The 27,265-nt window shown below is 40.8% G+C and overlaps 1 protein-coding gene across 5 annotated transcripts in view; it reads right to left on the bottom strand.

Moving 5' to 3' along the window:
* The window catches only part of LOC149284232 (E3 ubiquitin-protein ligase NEDD4-like), a 120,200-nt gene that overhangs the window by 13,200 nt on the left and 79,735 nt on the right, over positions 1–27,265 (bottom strand). For 3 of the 5 annotated variants that reach the window (XM_089497041.1, XM_089497039.1, XM_089497040.1), the window contains 15 exons: positions 25,149–25,199; positions 23,827–23,888; positions 23,581–23,683; positions 21,903–22,069; positions 19,601–19,730; positions 15,901–16,074; positions 14,601–14,675; positions 11,011–11,070; positions 9,049–9,180; positions 8,129–8,248; positions 6,742–6,939; positions 3,989–4,066; positions 3,275–3,329; positions 1,734–1,792; positions 1,530–1,595 (listed from right to left, as the gene is read on the bottom strand). In XM_089497041.1, coding sequence (XP_089353167.1) covers positions 1,530–1,595; positions 1,734–1,792; positions 3,275–3,329; positions 3,989–4,066; positions 6,742–6,939; positions 8,129–8,248; positions 9,049–9,180; positions 11,011–11,070; positions 14,601–14,675; positions 15,901–16,074; positions 19,601–19,730; positions 21,903–22,069; positions 23,581–23,683; positions 23,827–23,873 — 1,464 coding nt within the window. In that variant the 5' untranslated portion in view covers positions 23,874–23,888; positions 25,149–25,199. Of the gene's footprint in view, positions 1–1,529; positions 1,596–1,733; positions 1,793–3,121; positions 3,179–3,274; positions 3,330–3,988; positions 4,067–6,741; positions 6,940–8,128; positions 8,249–9,048; positions 9,181–11,010; positions 11,071–14,600; positions 14,676–15,900; positions 16,075–19,600; positions 19,731–21,902; positions 22,070–23,580; positions 23,684–23,826; positions 23,889–25,148; positions 25,200–27,265 lie in introns of all 5 variants that reach the window. The other 2 variants (XM_089497038.1, XM_089497043.1) reach the window with 2 other exon arrangements.

Here is a 27,265-nt window from a genome sequence, read left to right as displayed (position 1 = left end):
CGGCAGCTGCGGCTGTGACCGCTCTCCGGAGCGGTCACAGCCCATCGAAAGGTAAGTGTTTGGTGTCGCTGGATGCCTCCTGATCGAGGCATTCCAGCGACACCATTTAAGTTTAGGAGGCGATCGTCGATCGCCTCCTAAACGCTTTTAAAACGGGCGTCCGCCGCCATACAAAGTATGGCGGATGTTGGCGCCCCGTGGAGGGGCCAGAGATGGCCCCTTCGTTCCGATCGCGGCGTTGCTGAATGCCTCGAGGTCGAGGCATTCAGCAACGTTTTTTGGGTGCAGAAAGCGAAAACAGATCGCTTTCTGCACCCGTTTAAAGACGTGCCGGTCCTGGCACGTCAATTGTCGTAAAGCACATGCTTTTCCGTGTCGTGCCAGGACCGGCAATTGTCGTTAAGGGGTTAATATGCGCTTTTTCAGTGTAAACTAGACTTGGGCGCCAGCCAACCCGACGCTGAAACTATGCCTGGGGAGGCTCCAGGAGTTAGAGGTCCGTACGAGCGGCTCTATTGGTCGCTGGCAGGGGCCTCTTGTAGCATTAACCAATGAACGACAACCAATAGAGTCGCTCGTACGGACCTCTAACTCCTGGCGCAATCCTGTGGATTTCCGTTCTTGTTAACCCCTGCGATGCTCCGTAGACAAGGATAGAGGCAGTGACTTGTATGGGGGGAAGGGACCACAAATATAAAAGAAATATAATAAATGGACCAATTTTCTTCAGCACTATTATTGCTTTGCATGAATTGGTGATCGTATATTGATTTTATATCAGGGGGTTGTTTTATTTAGTACGATTTTCTATTTTATTGGTCGTATTCCCCCAGATTCCGTTCATTGTTGCTTCTCACTCGTTGTTCATTGGATAAACCAAGTCTGTTTTGAACAATAAGAGCGTCAAAGGTTCTTTTCCAAGTATTTTTTCAGATTGTCAATAAGAGTGACGTCTGACAATTATTCCACTGAGGGTAGTTTTATTCCTTAATGATAAATGAGGATAATTGTCAGGATGATTATGCTAATTATTTCACGATGACAACACGCTTTAACATTTACGTCTGTTTCATTAACCGGGGGGGGGGGGGGGAAACGGGACGCATTAAGTTACTGCAAGAAAAGAAGCCAAAAAATTAACACATTTTTGTTATTAACAGGGATGTTGTTAAACAAGGGCTGAGCCTGACAATCAGAAGGCTGAAAGTGATGGGAGTTAATCCACTAAAGGGCAAAGGCTATTACCATATATTCCTTCTCTCTCATTTAGATTGCCAATGCAAATTACATAGATTGTTTTCAGGACAAGCAAGGCTTTTATCCTATTTTGATAAGAAAAATATAAACATAAAACTATAACAACAATCATTCTTTCAATCAGCCTCTTCTATACTGACAAAAAATAAAATTGCATATTTTTTCGCTTTATCTCTAAGGATTTCTTCCTTTCCTGAAAAGAAAAAAAAATCAACGCAACAGATTATATTCTTAAAATTTGTTTTAATAACTTAAATCTGTTTGCTACTTACGGGTTTCTTCAATTTCTTCCTGAAGTAGTCATATTTCTGCTTAAATTCTCTTGAGTATGGAACTGCCTGAAAGACCAAAGGAACGTATTTGTAATATTTGGATTAAGAGAGGTCCCCCGCGTTAAACAGATTTCAACGGCTTTGAGAAAAGACATGAAAGTCTAGATATCAGAAAATATTCTGAGCCCCCCGCCGTATACTTACAGGGCCGGTTATGGCCGGGTTCTGCAGCCGAGGGTCTTCCCATTGGGTAATCTTGTTGTCTGCAAATGAAATACACAAGCTTATGTTACAATAGGGGTAATAACAACCACCTTGGTTTATACGTGCAGAACACAAGGTTCCACTGTCGGAATTAGGGTGACCGCGGTTCCTTTTTGGTAGTCAGGAACACCACTGGGTTTTGGGGCGCCATTTTTTTCAGCCTCTGCTATTATCAGTTAAAGAAAAATACGACCAATAGCCGGCAAAGAACTACCAAGAGCCACCAATAAGGGCATCAGATTACCACAATCGTAGAGTAGAAAACAATATAGGATCTCAACCATTATACGGACTGGATCTTGTCCTAACTCGACCTCAGAGCTCACATCAAAAGCAATTGCAATGGGGTTCTTTTAAGAATGGAAAGGTTTTGATTGGGACACTTAAAAAGAAGGGACCATTCCGTTCAGTTGGGGACACGTGGTCACCCTAAAACCCCTGGAGCCATTTCAGTAGGGCGGTCATACACAGCCAATGTTAGCTATTCTTCATAAAAAGGTGATGCATTCCTAAAATGCTGTGAAATATTAAGATTTAAGGATTTTTTTTTTTTTTTTTTTTAAAAGCATGCCTCTACTTGAAAATAAAATTATTACACACTCTCAAACCATTCAATTATTCTATTTGGAACCCGTTAGGAGGTGATGTGACAGCCCCGTCATATTCACACATCAGCTTTAATGAGGTTGGAAGAAGTAAACGTGACAGTTTCATCAGGATCCTTATATCTCATTAAAAGTATTTTGTATAATCGGAGCATTTACAAAAAAAAAAAAATAAACCCCCCCCCCCCATAATGAGTCGGATTCAATTCTGCAGATAAATTTGTCCAAACAGTAAAGAAACAAGAACTTCATTTCTACTTCACTGAACTGATACCGACGTATCAAATAAAAAGATTAATACCTATATGAAAAACCCGATTTGATTAAAATATTGTGAATAATAATAATTAAAAAAAACAAGAGACAACGCAGACAGATGTGTATTAACGTGTAAATCCGAATAAAACATGCCTTTAGCAGAAAATAAAGTTCTTAAAGAGTTCCGGTTTTAACACTTCAAACGAATGCATGCCGAGGGGGGGGTTTGTATGTCACAACTGTCTAATTTTAAGGCTTTTGTGTTTTAATTTTCCATACACTGGTGCTCTTAAAACGAATTTCATATTATTTGACCTACAATATATATGTTTATAATATATTTTAAAATACATATATATATATATTATAATGATTGTGTAACAAATGTTAATGTTTCACATATTAAAATTAACACAACGCCTTAGTAAGCCAACTCAAAGCATTCTTTTGAAGAGTGTACGGTACCGTAGGGTGGTACTGAGCATCTTGTACCAGACTGTCCGCATCTCAACACTTGGCTTCCTGAATAAAGAGTGAGATTACATGGCTTTCATAGTGCTTTACACTTTATCAGACAAGAGAGGCCGCGTGACAGACAGGTCCGTGGCGTCTACTTACTGTGATCGATGTAAAACGTCCTCCCGTCCAGATGGATTCTCTCCTCCCAGCCAGGCTGCGCGAGAACAGATAACCACGTTACGTCGGAGATCAGAGAGCAAGAATTTCATTTAGATACCGAACTGCATGAGAGCTTTAACACGATGAGAGCAGAGACAGTTTCTAGTATCGGACAGACAGGTTAGATGGGTGGATGGAGAGAGAAGCTGCAGAAGACCTACAAGACCTTACGGCACTGCTCTGGGATAAACAAAACATCAGCGTTTCGTTTGCGCCAACAGTTTACGCAGCGCTTAATACAATACATATATTCAAGGGGTCTGACGAGACGAGAATTGACAGACTACGACAAGCCGATACGTTAGGTGGAGAGAGCCCGGCTCGCAAGCTTACAATCTTGAGCATTTTATAAGAAAGATCTATAAAGAAGCAAAAGTCAATTGTTGAGAGTTTGCAATTTTTATCTCAGCAGCAAAAGACCTGTTCTAAAGTATTGCACCCCCCAGCTCAAATAACCTGGAAGCAGTAGTTTGCAAAGGGGAGGGATAAACATGAAAAGGAGTAAAAGGAAGAATAAACACGAAAAAGGAATAAAAGGAGGAATAAACAGGCAAAAAACAGGAAGACAAGGTTCTGATCCTATGGCGTTACTCGCTAGGGAGCAGATCCATGCATCCCCCCAGTCTGGGGCCATCCAGGTGAGCAGGTACTTACAGGTAGAGGACCCAAGTCATTGGGATTTAAAGAGGCTTTAGTTCTCATGTGGACAGGGAATTTGAGTCGTGGATCTTCCTGTAGAACACATTGATATAAGAGATAGGTAACAAGTTCTATAAGCCTGTTTCCCAGAAGAAATTATTAAAAGAAATTGTTTATTTGCGTTCCTTCCTTGCGTAGACGAAGCCTATAGCGCCAAATAAGGATTAAAGATGCTGTTCCACTTGTACAAAATATTGGACTAATACACTTAACATAACCCTTAGCAGAACTGCCATTTTATTCATTCTTCTTAATGTTTACGCAAATAAAAATGAATAAATAAAACAAAAAAAATCAGTTTCGATGGCAACAACCTAGAACAGCATGGTTTTGCATCACATGACCGTTAAGTGTTCATTTAATTATAAATGAAGCAAAGGTTTACATTATATGTTTTAACATCCCAGAGAGACTAAAATCACTGTCATTCAAATTTTTTGGTAAATGTATTTTGCAATTAATAATAATAACAATTATCTACGTTTATATTACACATGAAAAAAATTATTATAACAAGAAATGATATTAAAAATTAAATTTCACAATGATACACCCAGGAACACAAACCGTGGATAATATACGAGTTAAGTAAAGGGACAGAAGAAAAAAAGGACCAGCCATGTCTGTACTAATTTTGATAAATGGGGATTCTGACAATGAAGAAAAATGTTGGTTAGTGGTGTACGTTGTATGGTAGGAGAACCAGACTGTTTTGTTAGCCATGAAGAATATAACATTTCATAGTGTAAGATAATAGAAGGTATTTTTAGAAATACATACACTATGGCTCAAAAGTTTGGGGTCACATAGAAATGTCCTTGTTTGTGTCTATTAAAATTAAATGCATCAGAAATCCAGCACAGACGGGGTTAATTTTGTAAATTACTATAAAATAGCTGATTTCTTCAGAGTACAGAGGCCCTTTATCACCCCCATCACTCCTGTGTTCCAATGGCCCTTTATCACTCCCATCACTCCTGTGTTCCAGTTTAAAAGGCTTATTGATGGTTTGATCGTTAGAAAACCCTTTTACAATTTTATTACAGCTAGACGTCCTTGTATTTCATGAAACCAGCTGTGCTAATATTAAATCATCTCGATTTGGTTAAACTACCATGAACACCTAAGCCTTAAACACCAAATATGATGCCAGGTATTGCATAGTAACTTGGCAAGTGATCTCCAGTTCCATAGACTGGTTTAAAGTTTAAAATATTAAAAAATTAAACTTTTTTTTTTTCTCTAACCTACATAAGTCTGCCGTACATTTGTTTCCCTTTAAGAACACAAAGCACAGTGCAGCATTACCACCAGGACTGCTGCGAGAAATAAACAAGATAATCTCGTAATAACCTTTTTGACAAGTCAGTGCTTAGGGCTGAAAGAATCCCGGGGGGGCTGCAATCAAAAAACCCTACCGGAATGGTCTATGGCAACAGAAAGAGCCTGCGGCTGCCCAGGTCTTATATATTACACACTAGGTGTCCTCCATCAAAAACCCAATTATGCTTTGGAGCTGCGTCTTGTAACAGAGATTTATCTGGAATTACATTCGGATAATATCCATCTGATCGGCGTCTTACAAGCTTTGTGTGCTTAGAACCACCACACAGCGGCTGTATGCAGAGCTGTAATTATTCACGTATATCATTTGCCTATTTACCAGCTAAACGGAAGGAAAAATGCACATGGACATCCCAGAGAAACACGAGCACCGCTATCCGGACGATAACAATGCTATTCTGACTCCTCAATCCACCCATTATCCATTATGTATAAATACATCAGCTCCTCCATTTTTTAATGACACCATTAGTAATGGATATGTTGCATCAACTATGTGTTTTCCCGCATTAAAGGTCATCAGCAGTGGTCGGACTCCTATCGCCTCCAGCTTAGGTTCAACATCTAAACAGTAGCTTGAAAATGGGTGAAAAATGGGTGAAAAATGGGTGAAAAATGGCAAAGTTACTCTGAAAAGGTAACTGGAGACTCGCGTGACTGGTACGTCCCAATAAGTAAAGATTTATTGACCAGTAGCTTTTTATCTATATGAAGGAGCTCTCGGACCTCTCTGTTATGACTGTGGTTAGTCCGTTTGCCTTAAGTCAATCCAAACGTAATGCTGGCAGCAAGATAAGCTTTGCGGCTCCATTAGAACATCAGAAATTTGTTTCTAGTCAATAAATCCTTGCTAATCATTAAGCCTCATTTTTTTATTTGCACGACCAGCCTTGTTTCATATTTTTTTTGTCTGGATTTCTTTACGATGATGGCAAAGAGAAGGAAACAAACAGGAAAATGGAAATAATAACCATAAGGGATAAAGAAAGCTATGGATCAGTTCTCCAAACTCTAACTCTTAACTTCCAACATGGAATTTCAGCATTATTTAAGCTTTTTTCCCTTATAGGAAACATAATAATTAGTAATTCCATGCTTTTGGGCATAGATCAAGAAAACAAAGATTAGAAAGAATGACCTGCTTTACGGAACTCGCTACAGTTGCAACCACAAGAAGAAGCAGCGTTTGGATGTCTGATCTTCTGAGTTGCTTCTTCTAGGCTGGAGAAGCTGGCCCACGGGTATTAGTTGATTAGCCACATACTAAGCATAGACTCAAACAAGGAACTAAATGCAATGCAAGCCGATTTCCCTTTTGGAGAGGAGGACCATTTGTAACATATGTAAAGTACGGCGCTGCTTACCCACGTGGTCGTTTTGGTATTATGGTCAATAAAGAATGGTCGGCCGTTTGGAGCAATCCTCATCTCCCAACCTGGTGGAAGGAAGCTCTGTGCCCCTTTATGTTGTGGCTTTGGAGAATTGTAAGGAGATGGTTGTGGCGACTGTGGATTAGACAGGGTGTCCTTCACTGCTCTGCGTGCTGGGAAGTCTTTGGCACCCTGCGCAGTTAAACACAATGCAGACGTCACAAATATTAATTACAATTAGTACTGTGAGATACGGTCATGCAGAACAGAAATGCCGCCAGTTACCGCTGGGCGAGATCACCTGCCAGCCGGGATCATCGCGCCTTCACAAGCCATTAATGTAGTTAATATGGAAGCTTGTTGCCAATAGTCACTTTTGGAAAATGAATATCCTAACCATGTTCTTGAAACCAAACTATACCATACGTGTCAGTGGTTAACATAACGCTTAAACAGATCATCGGGGCTTTGTGACGTTTATATGTATGCGTGAGAATTAAAAATTTATTGCTTTGGTTCAATTTGCATAAAAAGCATAAAAAATCTGACACATTCACAGGGCTATTAAAATACGTGCATGATAATCAGTGACGGGGCTATTTAATTACAAATGAACACACACATACACAGTTGGAACACTAAGCTTTTGCCTTTAAGAAGCAGTGTTTTAGGCATTAAAGGCAGCGCCAATTTTCCTATTGCCCGTTGTGATGTCATTGTCATCCCACAGCCAATCGTATCTTCCCATTGTTCTTAGAGGCTGAAGAAAGGGTCTTCTGGTTTGCACAATGAGTTGACAGTAGTGGGTAGAGGGGTCCTACCAACGCCTTTAAGAACGCTAGTATACTCATAAACGCTGTGAAGATCCAGAAAATCTAGAACTCGGTATCTTGAATGCCGCATCTCACAGTGGCGAGAGAAACGGCATTCTGTACGTACATGAAAAACATTTTTATGTTATGGAAACATCAGAAATATCTGGAATTCTAGCTTTGGTTTTACGTTCCACGTACCCACGTGTTTGATAGACAATGAGAGAGCCCAGAATTCCGTACACGCTCTGTGATAACACGGCAAGCCAATGTCATACAACAAAATGGACAAGACAAATATTCCCCCCCAAGATACAGATTAAGAAAAAGCCAAAATAAGAATGAGTTAGAAGAAGAAGATATTAAGATAAAAAGTTATAGTACGCAGGTGGGAAAAAAAATAAAGAGACGCCAAATGAAAGTAGAGCTTCCGTTTTATAAAGCCAGAAAGAGAGAAATGGAGCAAGATGGTTACGAGATCACAGAGCTGCCGGCAAAAGATCAGAAAATGACAGTGAGATTGAGGTGGCTTCAGAAGAAAGTCCTTGTTAGATGAGGCAGGTTCTCACCTCCAGTGGTGCCGACAGAGTAACAGTGGGTGAACTCAGGCTGCGTGGTCGCCTGATTTGAGGCTCAGCCAGATGGTTGCTACTATTGGACGTGGACCCAACTGCGCCGTCTTCGGCATGCTAGTTTTAGAGGCAAAAACAAGTTAGCATCCCCGCGCTATAAAAACGGAACCATCACAGACATGCTACGGTATATCAAAGGAGAGAAGATTATCTGCATTCCGTTAACCATCGTTCCCACAATATTTTGGTACATTTAATAGTGAGAGCACATCAGGAGAAGGGACATTTCGTGATGAGAGCAGCTCGACACAAAGAAGCCAATATTTTGGGGAATCATGAATTAGGGTGGCAAATAAAAATCTAGCTAGCCCACCCTTTCATCTTCCAGAAGGTTTGTGTGTAATAAGACACAAGCTCTATTCGTTGCCATCCCTCTTCTAGAGGGCTATTCCATTCCTAAAGAATATTTTCTGTTTAAAAGTAATTCCTAATGTTCTCCTAACTCTGGACATTCCTGGGGACCTCCTCTAGTAGCGTCCTGTGACTCCAAGCCTTGTTTTTCCAAGATATACACTCTACATTATCGTACATCTTTAAACATCAGCCTCAAAATGACCGGAATCTCCATCCCCCCCACCTTCCCAAAAATAGGTGACGCCACACGCATTTTCAGGACCTCAGGTGTCTCTCCATCAGATGGTTTCCATATGAAGAAGAGACTTCCGCGGCCCCGAAAGCTCATGTAGCATCTTTTTCTGTGTATCGACTCCGTCTTCTCTTGGCCCAATACGGCTATATCCATTTGTTTCTATCTGTGTTCCTCCAGACGCACCAATGCCAACACTTGATGACAGGTTATAGAGGGTCTTCCCTTGCCTGGCATACTCTACTTTCGGTTCGGAAACGGTTCTTCGTACCTGTACGATGGGCCGGGTCCATGTGGTGGTGCGATTGTTATGATTGACATAATAAGTACGTCCTTTGGCGTCTTTTCTTTCTTCCCAGCCAGACGGTAAGCCCGGGGTGGTGTGTACATAGGCCACGGATGGCTGTTTGTATGCAAAAAACTATTATCATACTGTGAAGGGTCACCAGATTTACCCACAATAACCGCTCCCGGACACAGAAAGAAATGCATTCCTCATACGCAAGGCCAACCAAACGGGAGCCGCACAATTCACAGCCGGAACGTCTACATTTTATTTTATGTTTTTATGTGTAAAACAGTTAAAACCTACCAACTAGGAAGAAAAAAAACATGTTTATAACACAGGGTATCCCAAAATTCACTAATGTTAGTTAACATGCCAATTTAATCCGGTTCATTTCCTGCCAATCACATTTATTGATGCAAACTAATAAATAATATTAATGGTAAAAAGAAATCAATAAATAATAACAAGAATAACTTAGCAATAGATTATAGATTTTTTTATATTGTGCTATCCCGAGGAGTAAGAAGAATTACAACATTTAGAAGATTGAAAACAGGAAAGTACGAGATTAGGTTTTGTGTTACATGGTTCCATATCTTTCTTTTATTCTAATTCAATCTCACAAAAATGTATATAATTTTTTTCTAACAAAAAAAAAAAAATTGTGTAAGTAAAATACATAATTCTTCTAAGAAACGCCCTATAAACAGCAGTTAAAGGGTCACAACGGAATGTAAATAGACCACCTAAAACAAAATTCCCCCAGAAATAGCAATTTCTGTCAAAGTCTGGTTATAGACCCACTTCGCAGAACGTAGAATTTGGCCGATAATAAGACATTCAGCCCCATCTATTGTGCCCATTATTGCTGATAAAAAGACTTAAACCTTAATCAGTCGTTGGTCTCGTCTTACATTCAGGGGCCATATGCCGATCCCATGCATTTTTAGACTCATTTAGTGAATTATGCTCTTTCACTTATCCACCTCTCAGTAGAGATGGTAGATGGAGAGGGGTGTGAGACGTATATTCTATTCCATCCTCTCCGGGATGTGTAAACATCTGCTCCAGGAGCCTTCACCGCCTCAGTGACGTACTCTGCATCGAGAACTGGCGGTTCTAGCTTTCTGTGAATCATATATACCGGACATTATCCGGCTGATCAGAATAATTTATCTCTATCTTCTTGTATTATACTGACTTTCATCATTTAAAAAAAAAAATCCTGGCATGTATTTTTTTTTTTTTTTTTTTTTACTTTTTTCTGGTTTATATCGCTCGCATCTAATTGTTATGCTAATTTCTAATTACAAAAATATAGTAACGTATATAGAAAGGTATTAGAAATTAGAGGGACTTACAAACCGCCCCCCCCCCCAGAATGCCAGAGGGAAAGGGGAATTAGTATCGGATATCGGATATATCCATAGTTAGGCTTATAATTCTCTTCTAGGATGTTAATCCATTTATTCCAATATTTGATGGAATCAGACCAAGAAATACCTCTTACAGCGTTTTACATTAAACTATAACTTGATTTAACAAACTAGAACAATATATAAGGGCTTTAACCCTCCAAGGTCTAAAAATGAGTTGCCATACATCTGTATATGTGTACTTTCAATGGAAAAAATAGAGAAAGGTGATTATTTTGTATAATACTGCAAAAGAAATGTTTATAGCCATTGCTTTATTAAAACTGTATATAGTACCCAAAGCCCAAGACACACATAGTTGATAAAACCCACAGCAAAGCCCGATTAAAAGATTTATATTGGCGTAATGGACGTTTAGCCAGTATATGACTAAAATATTAAAAGTATGCACCAGCCTACATGCTCATTTGAAGCCATCTGCATAAAGTCTGCTCGGTGAAGGTACATTATATATAACGGAAAGAAAAAGGTTAGATTATAGCAAACCCAAAAACTAGGTTATTATTACCGTGGAATCCTCACCGCCTGTGACGGTTGACGAACGAGCTCTTCCTGTTGGAGTGCTTGGCTGTTAAATGACAATCGGACCGTTAACAAAACGCACAGATGCGCTGGGTTTGAATCAAGAATAACATTAAGGGTAAAGAAGAGTCGTTAAGAAGAGTCGGGAAGAAACGTTACTGTGTTTAGGAAGAGAAAAATCTTGATTGCTTAATTTCCAGTAGTTTTGATCGGTAGTTCTTGATTAGCAGGGTGATAAAGAATGGATTTGCAAAGATAATGTAATAGAACTTCTGAGTGTTTAACGTTCCATTAGACAGGAGGATCATGAGAATCCGGAAAATATAAATCTTTGAAACTCTAGGAATGGTTCAAAAGCAGACCAACCACATTTCTAACTTCTTACAGAGACTCGCACCTTTTTTTTTTTTTATTACTGTTAAACCCAATCTACCAGACAAAAGCCCCAACTCCTTATACTGCCCGTGGAAGACAATAGAATCAGTCTAGTCAAGTGTACGGAGGAACGGACTTCATTAGCATCGCCATAAAGCAGCAGCTCAATGTAGTATCCGAGAGTCACTGAAAATATCACATGACTGACAACAATGGCGGCCTCCAGATCTGCTGGTAAATGGAGTTTATTGGAACCAAATGAGATGAAACCAGGTTTTTGTCACCGACCAACATTACTGCATACAGTGCTGGGGGAGGTCGTTAGCTAGACAGCGCTGGGGGGAGGTTGTTACTGTATACAGCGCTGGGGGAGGTCGTTAGCTAGACAGGTCTGGGGGGAGGTTGTTACTGTATACAGCGCTGGGGGGAGGTTGTTACTGTATACAGCGCTGGGGGAGGTCGTTAGCTAGACAGGTCTGGGGGGAGGTTGTTACTGTATACAGCGCTGGGGGGAGGTTGTTACTGTATACAGCGCTGGGGGAGGTCGTTAGCTAGACAGCGCTGGGGGAGGTTGTTACTGTATACAGCGCTGGGGGAGGTTGTTACTGTATACAGCGCTGGGGGAGGTTGTTACTGTATACAGCGCTGGGGGAGGTTGTTACTGTATACAGCGCTGGGGGAGGTTGTTACTGTATACAGCGCTGGGGGAGGTTGTTACTGTATACAGCGCTTGGGGAGGTTGTTACTGTATACACATTTAGTGTTATGGCTAGTGGACTTCTTAAGAGTCTGGAGCTAAAATTTGTGGCAAAAAATGACAAGACCTGTTAGCCCTGCAACCTTTTCCTACAAGTTTTATCTTCCACAAAGTAAAATAATGTAATCATTGTCATTGCCATCATCTCAACAAGGACGGATGCCAAAGAGACCTAGTAACTTAAAAAAAAAACAAAAAAAAGGGAGCGATAACTTCACGGGGAGGGATAATCAATAATCCTGGAAGTCCCAATGCATTCACAAGCTGGGTTCCTAATAGCTAAATAAAGAAAAAAAGCTTTATTCAGTTTACCGAACCGCAAAATATAGGACTTTGTAAATATTACAATTTTGGGACGATTACCGGGCGAGCGGGGATAGTTATTGGGCCCTTTCATCTTTCTTTTTAAAACACGAGATCTGCGTTACAAACAAACCCGCAAAGCACAGCCGAAAATGGTTAATAATTCATTTCCAAATGAACAAACTTCAAGGGAAATACCCGTACAGCGTTCATACACTTATCCCAGCCCAGGGTGCGATCCGAGGCTATTCCCGAGAGAACGTGCCGGGCCGTACAGCGCATTATAAAAGCCGCGCGTTAATCACCGCGGCGGGTCACATCGCAAAGATCGTTCATTTCAAAGCCAAAGCCGTTTCCAAAAAAACGACACCCTCGTCCTGAAGTCTTTCATTTGCGTTTACTTTTAAAATGATTTAAAAGTCCATATAATGCGCCGGGAAAGTCAACCAGAATATCACGATTGACAACAATGGCAGCCTTTAGGTTTTTGTCAACGTCTAACCTATTACTGTTACTGTACACAGCACAGGATTATATACTCAAGGAAATGTCTTTTCCCATGGGGTGTGCTTTCACGAATGCATTACACTGGGGGCAATTAGGCTCATCTAGTAAGAGAAATGAGATAAGGCAAGACTATAGTAATTATTAATAACACAGCGGAGAACTAGTTGCCACGATCAGATACCGTGATAGCGCAGGTCCTCATAGGGGAAACACATTCACGTGTCCAAGCTATTTATCATTTTCAGTACTCGACGCTCCGGAGAAATTTTCATTCGTAAAGCACAGAACACACGGGGCATAATCCTGGAAGACCTGCCAACAAATGTCTTCTAAAGCCAAAGGTCTCGATGGCCATTCCATTCCACCTGCCATAAAGAAGGGGCATTTCCCAAGCCTTCTTTCAACACTGGGGTGTTTTACATCTCTCTTATCGGGCCATGTTCTCCCTTGGATCCTACATATTTACATCTAGGCTCATACATTATATTAATCTCTACCGGCGTGCGGCTTTCGGTGTTCCTCAAACATTACGTCTACATAAATGTATCCAGCTCGGATCCGTGCTTTACGCTTCTCGCCATGCATCGAACAGAACGTAGAAACCGTCCAAAGTCGCCCTGAGACCGATTCATAACGATTGCAGGAAAGTCATCTTAAGGGAATATGTAACTAATAGCGAATTGGCAAAATCCTCAGGAATCTGGGTCAAATTCCTAAATATGTATTAAAATAAAGCAACATTTCCCACCCAATGTTCATCACAGTTGTATGTGGCTCCTATGCTACATGAATACCCCGGATGCAGCAGAACATATTACTGGCACTGGCTCACGGCTGAAACTACTACTTTTTAACAGCGGAGTGTCGCCCAACAAAAGGACATTTATGGTCGTTTCTTTGGCGATGCCAGCAATGAGATTTTACATAAAAGCTTCAGTTCTGTTGTTATAGACGTGCAGGAAAGATGAACGTGAAAAGTATGTTCAGAAAACATGTATTACGCATGTATTACGCATGTATTACGCATGTATTACGCATGTATTACGCATGTATTACGCATGTATTACGCATGTATTACGCATGTATTACGCATGTTAATAAGTAGAGGCCTTCTTGTCCGCTTTGATTTTGCGAAGTCCAGCTAAGGAAAGGCTTACAACATCATGCTGATGGCAACTAAATTGCAGCCAATAAACGGCTGCCTTATACGCTACGCAATTGTTTAATGTGGAATAGAATTGTTCTGATATAAAACAGCACAAATTCTGAACTCCAAAGAATTATTCAGGAATCTCATCGATTAGACTACGCTATACGATATTTACAGAAAGAGTACCCAAAGGCCCTTAGGAGGTCACATGTCGTTGACTTTTTCCTGTATAAATAATTTTTTTTTATTCCTGAAAAGTTCCCATTATGATTAACGCTGTAGAATTAATCGGTTATAATACACTGGACTGATTTCTATGCATTCCGTGCAACCGTAAAGATTCTCTTTGGCTAATGCCATCAATTAAAGTCTTACAGAAGCTAATTCAACAGGAAAAAGTGCAACTCGTGGTGGCGGAAAGTAAAAGATGCACAGAAATAAGAAGAAAAAAAAAAAAAAAAAAAAAAAGAAAAGTGTGATTTACCATTGATAAATGAGCTTGCTCGGCAACGCCATCCGTTACGCTGCAAGACCTCAATCTGGAGGAAGGTTCTCTCTGCTGGGAAAAAATATATATATATATTTTAAAATTGCTGTAAATTACTATCGCGCCAGCACTTGCCAACATCCAATACCAACACCAAGTTGTATTACCATTAACAGTTCACAATTTATCCTAGAATGATACAAATAGAAACATATATAATGGAAATAAAATCACCACGTCCCAGGTACGGTAGCTCAAAAGGAAATGTTACCTTCTGTCTCTCCCAAGTTGTCTGCTGCGGTGGAGAAAAGATTGTGTGCGTCTGGTTAGTATCGCTCTTAGATTTCCTAGATTGGGACGGCTCAGAAGGTCATCGACACAACCCCTATGGTTATATAGTCACACCACGTCTACACGGCGCAAAGCCTTGAGCACAAACATAATCAATCTCGAGATCCAATCTCGACTAAATGTGTGGGTTTTGGTTTTCAACGAGATTCAGTTGGTTTTGACATCATCTGAGAAGAAGGTCTTTAGTGCCAAACATCCTGAACCAAAAATAGCTTAATAACCCCGTAGATGCTTTGTTGAGGATTTAAGTTGGCTGCTCCCAATGCTGCGCAGATAAAATGGATTTCCAATATGTAAATTGGCTATGTTGATCTGTAAACCTCATTATCTTGGTTTATTAAGCATGGTGGCACAACAGTAGGACATTATGTGAGGGCTCCAACCTTCTCCGAGTCCAGGCTATGTGCCCAAACCCCCCCCTTATAAAGGCAAACCAACAGTATTAGAGTGTTTAGCAATTTATGGTACCGACTGAGGACATATGGTGTCTATTTCATATACCATAACTAAAGGCAGACACAAACTTCAGTAAGATTCAATAAGATAAGATAATCGTGCAATTCTTAAATAGTTAAGACAATCCTTGGGAACTTCTGATCATAGTTTGTCAATGAACGAGTTGCATCGTAGTAATCCGTGCCTCAGCCTCCCCGCATTATTAAGAAAGGCTTTATTTTCAGAAGAAATAGAGATATTTTATTTTCTTCAGCTTAAGGTTATTTCAGAGACCCTTCGAGAGTCAAAAATCAGGGCAGTTAAAATATTCATCTTTTCTCTGGCAACTCAAGCAAAACAAATGACTTCAAAACATGTTCTCAACTGTAAGAAGAATAAGCGTCCAGAAGAAGAAAGAATAGTCGCTAACGCTTTGTTTACACTGTTATGAACTGTTGATTGGGTGCGTAAAATGTGTGGATTTTTCCCAAAAATGACGCGTTATACTTACAATAAGCGAGCTGAACTGTTCCCCGTTAGACTCGGAGCTGATCTGCAACCTCCTGTTGAGCTCCTCGGATAATTCCAAGCCGCTGGCCCGGGACACGGGAGATGCGGGGGGTGGAAGGGACTGGTTGAGCGTGTCCGTGCTCAGGGTCATTTCTTCGGAAATAGTCTCCCAGGGCTAGAGGAAGAGACGAGAAATAAAAAGGAAAATCACATTTGTTTCAGAACATCCAAGACTAGGGGGTTTAAAAGTAGCAAGTCCAGGCTAGCCCTGTATAATGCATAGTTCAATCAGCGAGGCAAGTTCCAATAACTTTTACTGTGGACCATGCATTAACAGAGGGCTGACCAAGTCGCGGATCGGTGATGTTGAGACTTCATAATACATGGTGAAGAATCGTAGGATTTGCCGGCAGATCAGACCCATTCGGCCCCATCTATTCCGCCCTGTTGGAAAGGCTCAAACCTTACTCGGCCCTTGGTTCACAAAAGCTTTGTGTCTATCCCATGCATCTTTAAATTCCCTAACTGTATTAGCCCTTACCAACTCAGATGGGAGGCTATTCCATTTATGTACCACCCTCACCACACTCCAGTAAAGAAAATCTTGCAATATACACACCTAAGCCTCTTACCTTTTAGCTTAAGATCATGAAATAAACTTCCCTCCTTTCTCTCACACCTCCATGTTCTCCCGGGCCATTAAGATCAAGCCCTGCAACCTCTAAATTGCTCCCCAAAACAACTCACATCACAATAAGCCACCAAATGTTCCCAGCTACCCAAAACATATTTTGTATTACACCCAATGGACACGGTAATAATAGGAATACTAGACGCTAGAGAATCGTTCCAGTGCTCCGGCTGCCAGTATAAATGCAATCTAAACAAGTTTGCCCCTCGCAGGCACCCTGAGCAGCCAGGATTTCTTTTTAAACTACAGATAAGTTAATAAGTGACTTGGTTCTGAAAGCCAGATTTTGTTGGACAGGGATATATGATCCAAACAAATACTAGTAGTAAATCACGCATAACGCGGCGTAGGACCAAGTGAAATAAATCAGACTTCTCGTAAAGTCATTGAAAATGTCACACGGCTCAAGGAAGATTCATTAAAAGAAGAACCCTCTGAAATGTCTGTGATCTGAATTTTTAATTATTCTTTGGGTTACGGAAGGCATTGTCGGCTCGCCGACTCTTAGTGGTTCATTTCCATTAGCTGAATGGCGAAACGTTATCGGAACAGATACAAGGTCTGGGCATTCCCACCGACGTCTGCGTTGGCCGTACATTTAAGGGTCTTTCATCTTAATGGACATCATTTACATAAACGTAATTAGAAAACGTGTGTGGAGCCACGCGATGTTGCATTTTAATTTATCTTCCGTTTCCTGTAAATACTTAATTTATCACCCACTGAAGTCTCCATGTGATTCGAAAGCCTACGTATGAAGTGGCGCAGTTGTCATAGTAACAGATACTTTATAGAAGACAGTGGATTGGGGGAAAAGTTGCACCTAATATATCTATATAAAATATATATAAATATATCAAATATAATATATATATATATATATATATATATATATAATAAAGTAAAATATTTAATAATAAATATCTATCTATCTATATATATATATATATCACTAGATGTATTCAATTTTAAATTATAGGACTTTTTGGAGTTACCATGTCTCTAATATCTTGAATATCTATAACGGAACAAGTATTTTCCCTGGCACTGGAGAATCTTCATTCTAAAGAAAATGAATATTTCTCCACAATACCTTTCTTGCTATTTTTGCTCGACGTCTATGTGACTCATACACATACCTGGGAACGTTTCAAAAGAGCAGACCTCCAGACTATTTAAAATATTAGCCGTTGTATGGCCCATCGCAAAGCCTATCTGGTAATGACTTGCTAATGGTGGCAGCTAAATGGTCCTAAATACCAGAGAAAACCCTAAATTTGATGATATTCTGAATGAAGTCACCCAAATTCAAGCAAGAGTACAAAAAGCTAAAATCAGATATGGATTGTGCCACTGCACTTCTTTCTTATTCACCCTCAACCTCCCAATAGATTGTAAACCTACAAGATTAGGGATCTCTTCTCCTTCTGTACAAGAATGTCTGAACATGCGTTACTGTTATTGTCTATTTTGTATCTATTTTATTATTGTTAATGTTCACTCCCCCCCTACTGCAGTAGCGTCACGGAATATCCTGGCTGTAAAAGTGAGCGGCACGCTCAAATCTGCCACGAATATGCCCCGCTGCTTCCAACATTTGACACTTTCAACTATTGTATATGTATATGTATATGTATATATATATATATATATATATATATATATTGATATTTATTACACATGTATTCCAAGTAAAAGATGATTTGCCTGCTAATTCCTGCTTATTCCCTTTGCAGCCAGACTGTCGGAAGAAAAACACGACCCGTCCGCCTGTTCCCTTCATCCAGAATCAGGCTCGTTCCGCCAGGCAGGAAGGTTTTGCATGAAGAAAACATGTATGTAGCGTGCTAAGCTGCTGCGAGTCCACAATGCTCTTTAATAACCTCTAACTGATATTGCGGACTATAAACAAGAGCGTTGCCAGAACGGAGCCGTTCTTAATGAGTTTCAAATACGTGCCAGGTTGGTATTCGATATAGCGAAAACCAAAAGATATTTTGGGTGATAAATGCCAGGTCCACACGAGGATCTGTGAAAGCCCCGGTGACGTACGAGCTCGGGACAAAACCTGTGTGTCGCTGCCAGGGACCAGAATGGATGTGACATGATTGACATGTGTGGAAAATAAAATGGCAATCACATGATGGAATTAACACCAACATGATTTAACCCGGTCTGTACTTGGAAACAAAGAAAGCTTGGGTAATAAAATGTCTGATAGAGGCTCAGAACGCCCGGTGCGTGTTACAGTATCAGAGAGTTCTTCGCCAATAATAGGTTTTAACACTGTACACAATAAATGTCTTTATACAGCAGATTGTGTTCATACAATACTTTGGTCCAGTATGCCGTAGAGGCCTCTATCTCCAATAAAACTGCGTCTCTCCTTGGCCGTATGAAATTGTCGTTACATTGTTTCTGGCATTATAACGTAGGTGCTCCCTACACACCTCTAACAAACTAGTTAACGTTGCAGATAACACAACTTATGAGTATGAATGTAGTCCACAACACCTTGGTATTAAGCCAACTGTTCTTCATAAGTCCAAGGAGGTCTCCTAACTCTACGCTGTTAATTATAAATACATGGGATCTTTAATTACTTACCAAAACATTCTATAATTAGAACACCTAAAACAGAGGAGTTCAGGTATCTACGATGGCTTCCTCTCTGCAGGGAGGTCCTCAAGGTGACCATGGGGGGGGTATTAGATGAAGCAAAAGAGGTACGCGATGGAAAATATTGGAGGTGGACAGATGATGGGCATAACTGATCTGAGGTATATGTTTGAAAGGTGTAACTCTCCTCTATCCGGGCTGGAAGTCTGAAGGTTTAATTACCATGATATTCCTAACGAATACATATATGTATGAGGGAGTCTACAATTAGGTAGAGGTAATGTAGGAAGATAGACTGCGCTTGACAATAATTGTTTATATGTCTTTCATCCAAGAAAAGAAGATGATTTTGCTCTGAAGGTTACCTTGAACGACGAAACAATCCACCTACCTCAGGAACATCTCCAGCATCGAGGTGCTCTGGTTCCAGATCCTCACTGATGTGTCTTCTTGATCGGAAAACTCTGTGGGCTTCTTGCTGTATGTGTCTTATGTTGTTATCGGATTCTGATGTTACATCTCTGGAAATTATGAACGAGGGACATGAAGAAGAATGACAGTGGAACGATATTCTTATATATATTCTACAAAACAGCTTTCAAACGTTCTCTGTAGACCTTACTCTGGTCTTCGGTGCAGCAGCAGCCGGTCTAACAACAAAGGTCCCGAGCGAGACTAAACTCTCTTAAATGAGCAATGTTGGCACCATAACTTTTGGAATCATTACATTTTTAATTAAAAATACCTATGCTATTTTTTTCCATCGGTGTTACGGATTTGGAGATACTTGGCTTTAAATTAAGGGTTTATTTTATCTCGGTACCAAGCGGGAGTCTTAGATATGATCACAGAGGTGATCAATAGGAAGTAGCCCATGAGAAACTACCCCTTTACCCTGAGATTGGGGCAAACACTCAGAGTTCCAAGGTATGTATACCGTACATTTTGAAGTTTCTTGCGAAAATCTATTTTCTATTTGGCTCGAGATTTGATTCCCTTGACAGTCCATTAACTAATATGCCGAGTTTAGCTACTAAAATAGCCCAGAGCTTTACTCGAGGGAAAAAAAAAGAGACTCTAGTGCTATTCAATACTAATAAAAGAGAGGATCTGATATCCTACTATACTTACAAAACATATCAGTACTCAATATGAATCTAAATATAACCATATTATATATATATATATATATACACACACATATATATATATATATACACATATATATATATATATATATATATACACACACACACACACACACAATTAGACAATCTATATTTTGTTTAGACGGTAATAAAAGTGGAATGTGAAATGTTATTCGCAGTGACGGGTACCGTTTCACCTTTGGGTTTACTTGTCATCATTAAGAATTGAATGACTGCTAAGCCTCTGGCCAAATATTACATTGCTCGAAATACACGCCGAAATGTATGCTCTTTGGAGCCGCATCCGTGTTATTATTAACCGGCGACACGCTTCCACTATGGACCGTATCGGGCAGGACCTCTAACCCTCTATCCGTCATGTTTCACGAAAGCGTTCAGGGTTCCGTTCCGCCGCATTGTGATTGTTAAGGAAATTCTGCTTGCACACGGGAGAGCGACACGCTTCACGCTTCACGCTTCCAACATCTGCAGGCATGAAATCCAAATGCAATCAAAACGCACTTTTACCACCAGGCTTTTTGAAATATTCATAAATTCATCAATTATGTAGCGTTGGCTATCGCTGAAACCCTCCGTAGCATGTTACCGCGGAAGGCTTGTGGCGTACCGGCCGGTTCCCAACACCACATTGTGGTTATTCCGTTTGCAGAGACATTTCATTTTTTGAATCATAGAATTTGACGGCAGATAAGACCAATTTGGCCCCAATTAATCTGCCCGTTTTACCCGATTTAAAGACTCAACCTCAATTCTTGGTCTTGATTCCAGAGTCATATGCCCATCTCATGCATGTTTAAATGCCCTCACTGTATTAACCTCTACCACTTCTGCTGGGAGGCTGCTCTGCTTATCTACAACAATTACATTAATCTAAGCCTCTGACGCTATAGTTTAGATGGTCTCTTGTTCTAACGTTTCTCCTCCTTTGAAATAAACTCCCCTCCTGTACTTTGTTAAATCCCTTTATGTATTTAAATGGTTCTATCACATCCCGTCTCGCTCTTCTCTCCTCCAAGCCGGACATATGGAGCCATCGGGTTCACTGAAGCATTTATACTTTCAGCACTTAAAGGAGCAAATCCTACAAATGACTAAATAAAACAGTTGTAGCTTTTTAGAATATAATATTTTCAAGCAGCTACATATTAGCCATTTGTGTGAGTCTTGGCTCTGTTATTTGAGCCTAATCTGCAAGAAAAACACACAGACTTCTTATCGCACCGACTTACCGACGGTAAATAATAGAATGATTAATAGAATGGTTTTAATCACCCAGTCGGACACCCTAATGAAAGTCTACGGAGAAATGGACTTATATATATATAAAAAACTCCCAGGCCTCCAGGTCTGCAGATAAAGGGAGGTTTTTTTGGGGACAAAAGGTGATAAAACCAGGTTTTTGTCACTGCCGACCAACACTACTGCATTCTATGCGTAGGGAATTTTTTTTTTCTCGTGGGACATCACCTTTAAGACCATAAAGCGTACAAAGCAAACGACAGCATTAATCATGGAAACACTTACATCAGACTTGGTCGGTGCCACTGCGTGGTCCTGTTATTATGGTTGACATAATATGTACGCCCGAGGTTGTCCACTTTTTCTTCCCACCCAGGTGGCATGGGGGGAGCAGGCAGCTCTTGCTGATGTGGAGAAGTGGAATCATTCGTGTCCGCCGCTTCCCAGGCCTGCTACAGAAACCACGTACCGATTAGCCACGTTTTTAGAAACAAATCCTGCGCAAGTTAGTCAAAAGCTCTACAGCAACACGTAAACAATAGCTTTGAAGGTTTAAAGAAAGACGAGGCGCTATCGACACCCACGTTCTACGCGATCAACCCAACGCTCTACTGGGAAATCCTACACATCTAATGTTCTACAACACGATGCATCAAACGGACCGCTAGATCTTATCTAAAGTATACAATTAGATTCTACGATTTCCACCCCAAATGGTCTATGGCAGGGATGTCCAACCTGCGGCCCTCCAGCTGCTGCAGGACTACATCTCCCACAATGCTTTTTCAGCTAAGGGGCTGGCTGAGGAGTATGGGAGATGTAGTCCTGCAGCAGCTGGAGGGCCACAGGTTGGACACCCCTAGTCTATGGCTTTTTTTCCCCTTTTTTCTTCATTTTCCATCCATCTTCCACCATGTATTCTATACTGGCCAGTAGCTTCTATTCTAGAGGAAACCCATGATCCATAAATAACCACCATGACCTCAAACTGCACACATCTGGAGCCATGGAGAGCCCCACCACGGATTCCTACAGTACCAGGTTGGCGGGGGCTATGCTTCCATGATTTTATAAGGAAAGGGGGCAACCTGGGACATACTTCACATGGGGTGCTGGAAACCCCAAAAGCTCTGATTCTCGTGGAACATGCATTTTAAATACAGTGCTAAACAGCCTCCGAGTCTCTGCGATACAAGCAATACATTACACGGGTTAAAATACTTCCTTTTATTAGCTGGGTTCAGTATCTATGTTAAATATTCCCAAAACCCCATGTACATTCACACAGGCGATACTATTCTACTATACTATCCTTCTTGAAACCCTCCGGTTTCATTTGTGTCGCTGCCAGCGCTCTCTGATGCAGCACTCACCCCGCACCGGGGGCAAACCCCATTAAAGTACCAGAAAAGGACTTAAACTGTTTAACTTCAAGGCTACGTGTAAGGACATCAAACATTTAAAGAACAAACGTTAAAAACAAAGAAACACCTTATTTTAATCTTTCCCCTTCAAAATACAAACAAGGCATCTGCTTATTGAGCGCCGTCGGCCAGCAGGGCGCCCCCCGCAGGCTCCCAGCATTTTCGGGGCAGAAAACAAGACGGATGGATCTTTACAGTGTTGGTTCTGGAAGGCAGAAAGCGTATCGTACAACGCAGAGCTGGACAATAAAGCCCCCCCCCCCAAAAAAAACCTAAAATAGTAGCAGTTTTTATTAACGACCCTGATGCAGCTTTTTTCTGCAGATTTCTTCTAATCACACTATGACCTCCACATCTGTTCACGGACATTTCATCAGTAGCAGCCCACCACAGGGAATTATAGGAGACCCCGTTGCCCCCAAACTGCCGAGTTTAAAGAATTAGACGGCTTTTAAACAATGTTGCCATCATTATTATTAATAACAAAAGGAACCCAACATTCCAAATTAGGCTTTTTTCCCCCAAAATAGCAGCCGTACCTCAGATTCTTCTCTCTGTTCGCTCGTTTCTTCTTCTTGCCCGTCGTTTTTAGGCATGTACGCCATCTTTAACCTCAAGAAACCCTTAACCCGAGATTTGTGGCTAAAAAAAAAAATAAAAAAATAAAAATAAAGAAAAAGGTATTTAAAAACAAAAAGTTTGCCACCTTAAGGGTACACTCAGCTGTATGTGTGTGCTGGAGAACGCAAAGGGTTAAATAAATCCCCTAAAGTGGGCACACGCACCTTCGTGGTCGGAGTAGGAAGTCTTTGAACGTGTACGGTCTCTCCATTGTGGGATCTTCTGTCTGTTAACAAGAAAAGTTAATTGTTAACACGGCGGCTTCTGTGAAAGGATTCGGGTTTCGCACAAAATGACATTTTCAGTAGATTTTAATAGATTTAAATAAATATAAACTTCCCTCAGGTGCCATCGCTAATCTGTATCTTGGCATTCTCATTAAATGTTGCAGGATTGTTAATTATCTGATTCTTTTTGTTGCACAAAGAGGGAAGTTGTGAATCTAAAAGTTTACCATAACGGACATTATTTACAACAGCTGTCAGAAATATTTCTTTTTACTTTTTTTTTTACAATTTTTTTAATATTTTAGCGTTGTTCTGTAAAACTTTCTGGCGATTTTTTTTGTTTAAAAGAATTTTTTTTTTCTTCTTCTTAAAAGCAAAGTACCTCGAATCTACTGGTTAACATTTAACGGCAATATTAGAAAATGACCTCATTCGGCAGAGACGGGCGCGTAAGCCGCCAAATATATGGTTTGCGATTGCGCACAGCAAATAAATCCAGCAGAATGTCTGATCAAACAAAGCAAAGGTTTATTTGTGGTGAGACCACGTGCGCTTACGTGGGGAATTCACTACTCCCGGTGTTTAGTTTTGGATAAACTTAAGAGGGTGGTCGATAAATGGAGCAGCCTCCCAGCAGAAGAGGTAGAAGCTAATACAGTGAGGGAATTTAAAGATGCATGGGATAGGCATCTAAGAGGAGACCAACGACTGATCGACTGATGGTTTATGTTGATATTGACGGTACTGAATTAAAGGTGCTGTTCCGCTTACTCTGTTAAACACGTTCAACTAAATTCAGCTTTATTGGAAGCAGCATTCCTGGTACTACCAAATAACCAAAAGTTTCCTCGAAATAACTCTTTAAGCACGTGAAGTTTTTTTCCAGGAGCATTAAATTGTCATGTGACATAGCCACAGGCACTGATAGGTTGGTACCTGATTAGGCTTTAATGTTTATCTCCATAGTATACTGCAGCGTGAGATGAATGATTTGGGTGAAAAGCCACCTACAATAATGTTCTGCTGTGCTAAAAATAAATCACTAGCTTTATTAACGTAAAATGAGGGATTTCGGCACAAAATGTTGAAAAGCAGTCTCACAGCGCCGGAGTGGGCATAACGAGGAGTCCCCGGCACTTTAAGGCCAGCGGCCGCCTAATGACGTCAGCATGGCTGATGAACGGACAATGGCACATCCAGCGCGTGTGAGGTTCCGCTTTAAGGTAAAACACATAGAATTATAGAATTAAGAGTCTTACCGGTAAGTGGTTTAGAGGGACGTCAACTTGACCCAAGAAGTCATCTCTAGTCTGTAAATATAAAAAGAGAACATTTAGAAATCTACTGATACAAACATGCAGCAGGGGATCTATGTACCAAAAAAGTGCAAAGTTTGAAAAGTGGTTTTATTACCATAGCAACCAACAGAACAGTTGCGTTCGCTGGACATATACCATTGGTTGCTATGGTCCATTTTTCAAACTTTGCACGACAACAACATATTTACACTTCTGTTCGAGTTTGGGGTCACTTAGGAATTTTCTTGTTTTTGAGGACTAAGGATACGGACCGCAAACTTCCAAAGTAGATCATTTATTACATTTCAACCCATTTCACATTGACGACTCCGATCCATCGACCTCTCGGTTTATGAATGATGGGAGCTGCAGAGTTTCCGGGCAATTAAAGAATTCATTGCAATTCACGGTAGCTAAATAATTAAAAAATACGTGAGATGTGGATTAAAATTAGTGGGAGAAGAAATAATCGTGAGGTCCAGGAGGGAGATAAAAGACTCGACGGCCTAATCCGAACATCTGATTTGGAACAAAAGACCCCGATACACATTATTTCCCTGCGGCAGACTCTCGCGTGCAAGGAAAACCCCACCTGTAATGCGTAAATTTAGGGAAAAGTAATAATTTCCCACATTTGTAGAAAAAAAAAAAAAAAAAAGCTTTTTTCCCCCTCTAAACCCTGCAAGACTTCTGTGACCGTGTTTTCTTTAACATTAACCCCTTAATGACAAAGCCCATACATGTACGGGCTCAAAATGCATTGTTTTCAATGGTTTTAGGGACCGCCCCTTGTCCTTAAGGGGTTAAGAAAGTATTGGCATATGGTTTAAGGTGCATTGGTTATTACAGAATTAAAGGCAAGAAGGGGTTAATTGTATAAAAATGTTCAGTTATTTTGTCTGGTCTGCCCATGTTTCCTGATGTAAAGACTCGGACCTTAATCAGTCGTTAAACATGAATGTTTAAATTACCTTAATATATTAGCCTCTACCACTTCTGATGGGAGGCTGTTCCACTTATCTTCCACTCTAGTATATCGACCCCCAAAATGTATTCTGCACGCAGCCTACGGCTGATACAGATTCCAGGAAGAGCGTAAGAGACATTTTCAAACCCCCTTTAATATAAAATTGTCGAGGACGGTCACCGCGGCATTTCGGTGGCATTGCTTGAAGATTCCGTCGAGATTAAAAAAAAAAAAAAAAAGGGTTAAAACACAGATGGGAGGAGAATGGAAAGGATTTGTTGTTCAGCGGGGGCTTTATTTCGGAGGATTTTCTAGGAGAAATCTAAGGACTAGGACAAATAATCGCGAACTGCCTCCCACACTCCTTATGTAACAAAACAAAAAGTACTAAGTTTCAGATGATGTCACGCCGGTAACGTGTCACCGAAGGGCTCCGTCTTCTTTACGATGACAAAGCCGCTCATGGTAACTGTTTCAGGTCCTGCTCCGAGAGTAAAAGGGGCCGCTCCATCAGCAGATGGGTCCGGCGATATTTTGGAGGATCTTCCGGCAGCGTAAAAAGAAAGAGGAGCATAAAGAGCGCAGATTCCCAGGCCCCGGCTGCTAAAATAACGATGACTAACAAGTGGACAAAACCGAGCAGGAGATCTTCGACAGCCGGCGCCCACCATTCGGGGTTCCGTCACACTATACGGACTCTTTGGGGCCTCCGCTCCCCTTCTGTATGTTTTTCTGCTGTATGTTTTCACAGGTTCTGCCCAAACCTTTGGGTTGAGCCCCTCTCCTGCCACAGGAGCCTCGTTAATGGCATCCGGAGAAGGCTGGACACCATTAACGGTGCAGGCCCACTGGTTCAGCTCCTTGGTAAACAATATAGCCATAAAAATGAGGACTCGCCAACCTTGGGCTACTTTGGCATTGGGGCCGACTAAGCGATATATGGGCGTTTAGTGCAACGGAATCCCCAATGCCTTCACTCCATTGCCATAATAGGGAGACATGAGACCCCGACCTGACATCTACGATGGGCTCACTAAACACTCTAAATCATCTCAGGACGGACTTTGTACAAGCGGGTAAAAGTTTATATGCAATTCGTTATTATGTTTAC

This window comes from Sceloporus occidentalis, unplaced genomic scaffold (genome assembly GCF_023333645.1).
Source record: "Sceloporus occidentalis isolate IW3139 unplaced genomic scaffold, rSceOcc1.0.p SCAF_97, whole genome shotgun sequence".
In the NCBI taxonomy this organism is placed as follows: domain Eukaryota; kingdom Metazoa; phylum Chordata; class Lepidosauria; order Squamata; family Phrynosomatidae; genus Sceloporus; species Sceloporus occidentalis.
The sequence above is the reverse complement of the archived record's forward strand: the minus strand, read 5'-3'. Positions and strand labels throughout refer to the sequence as shown.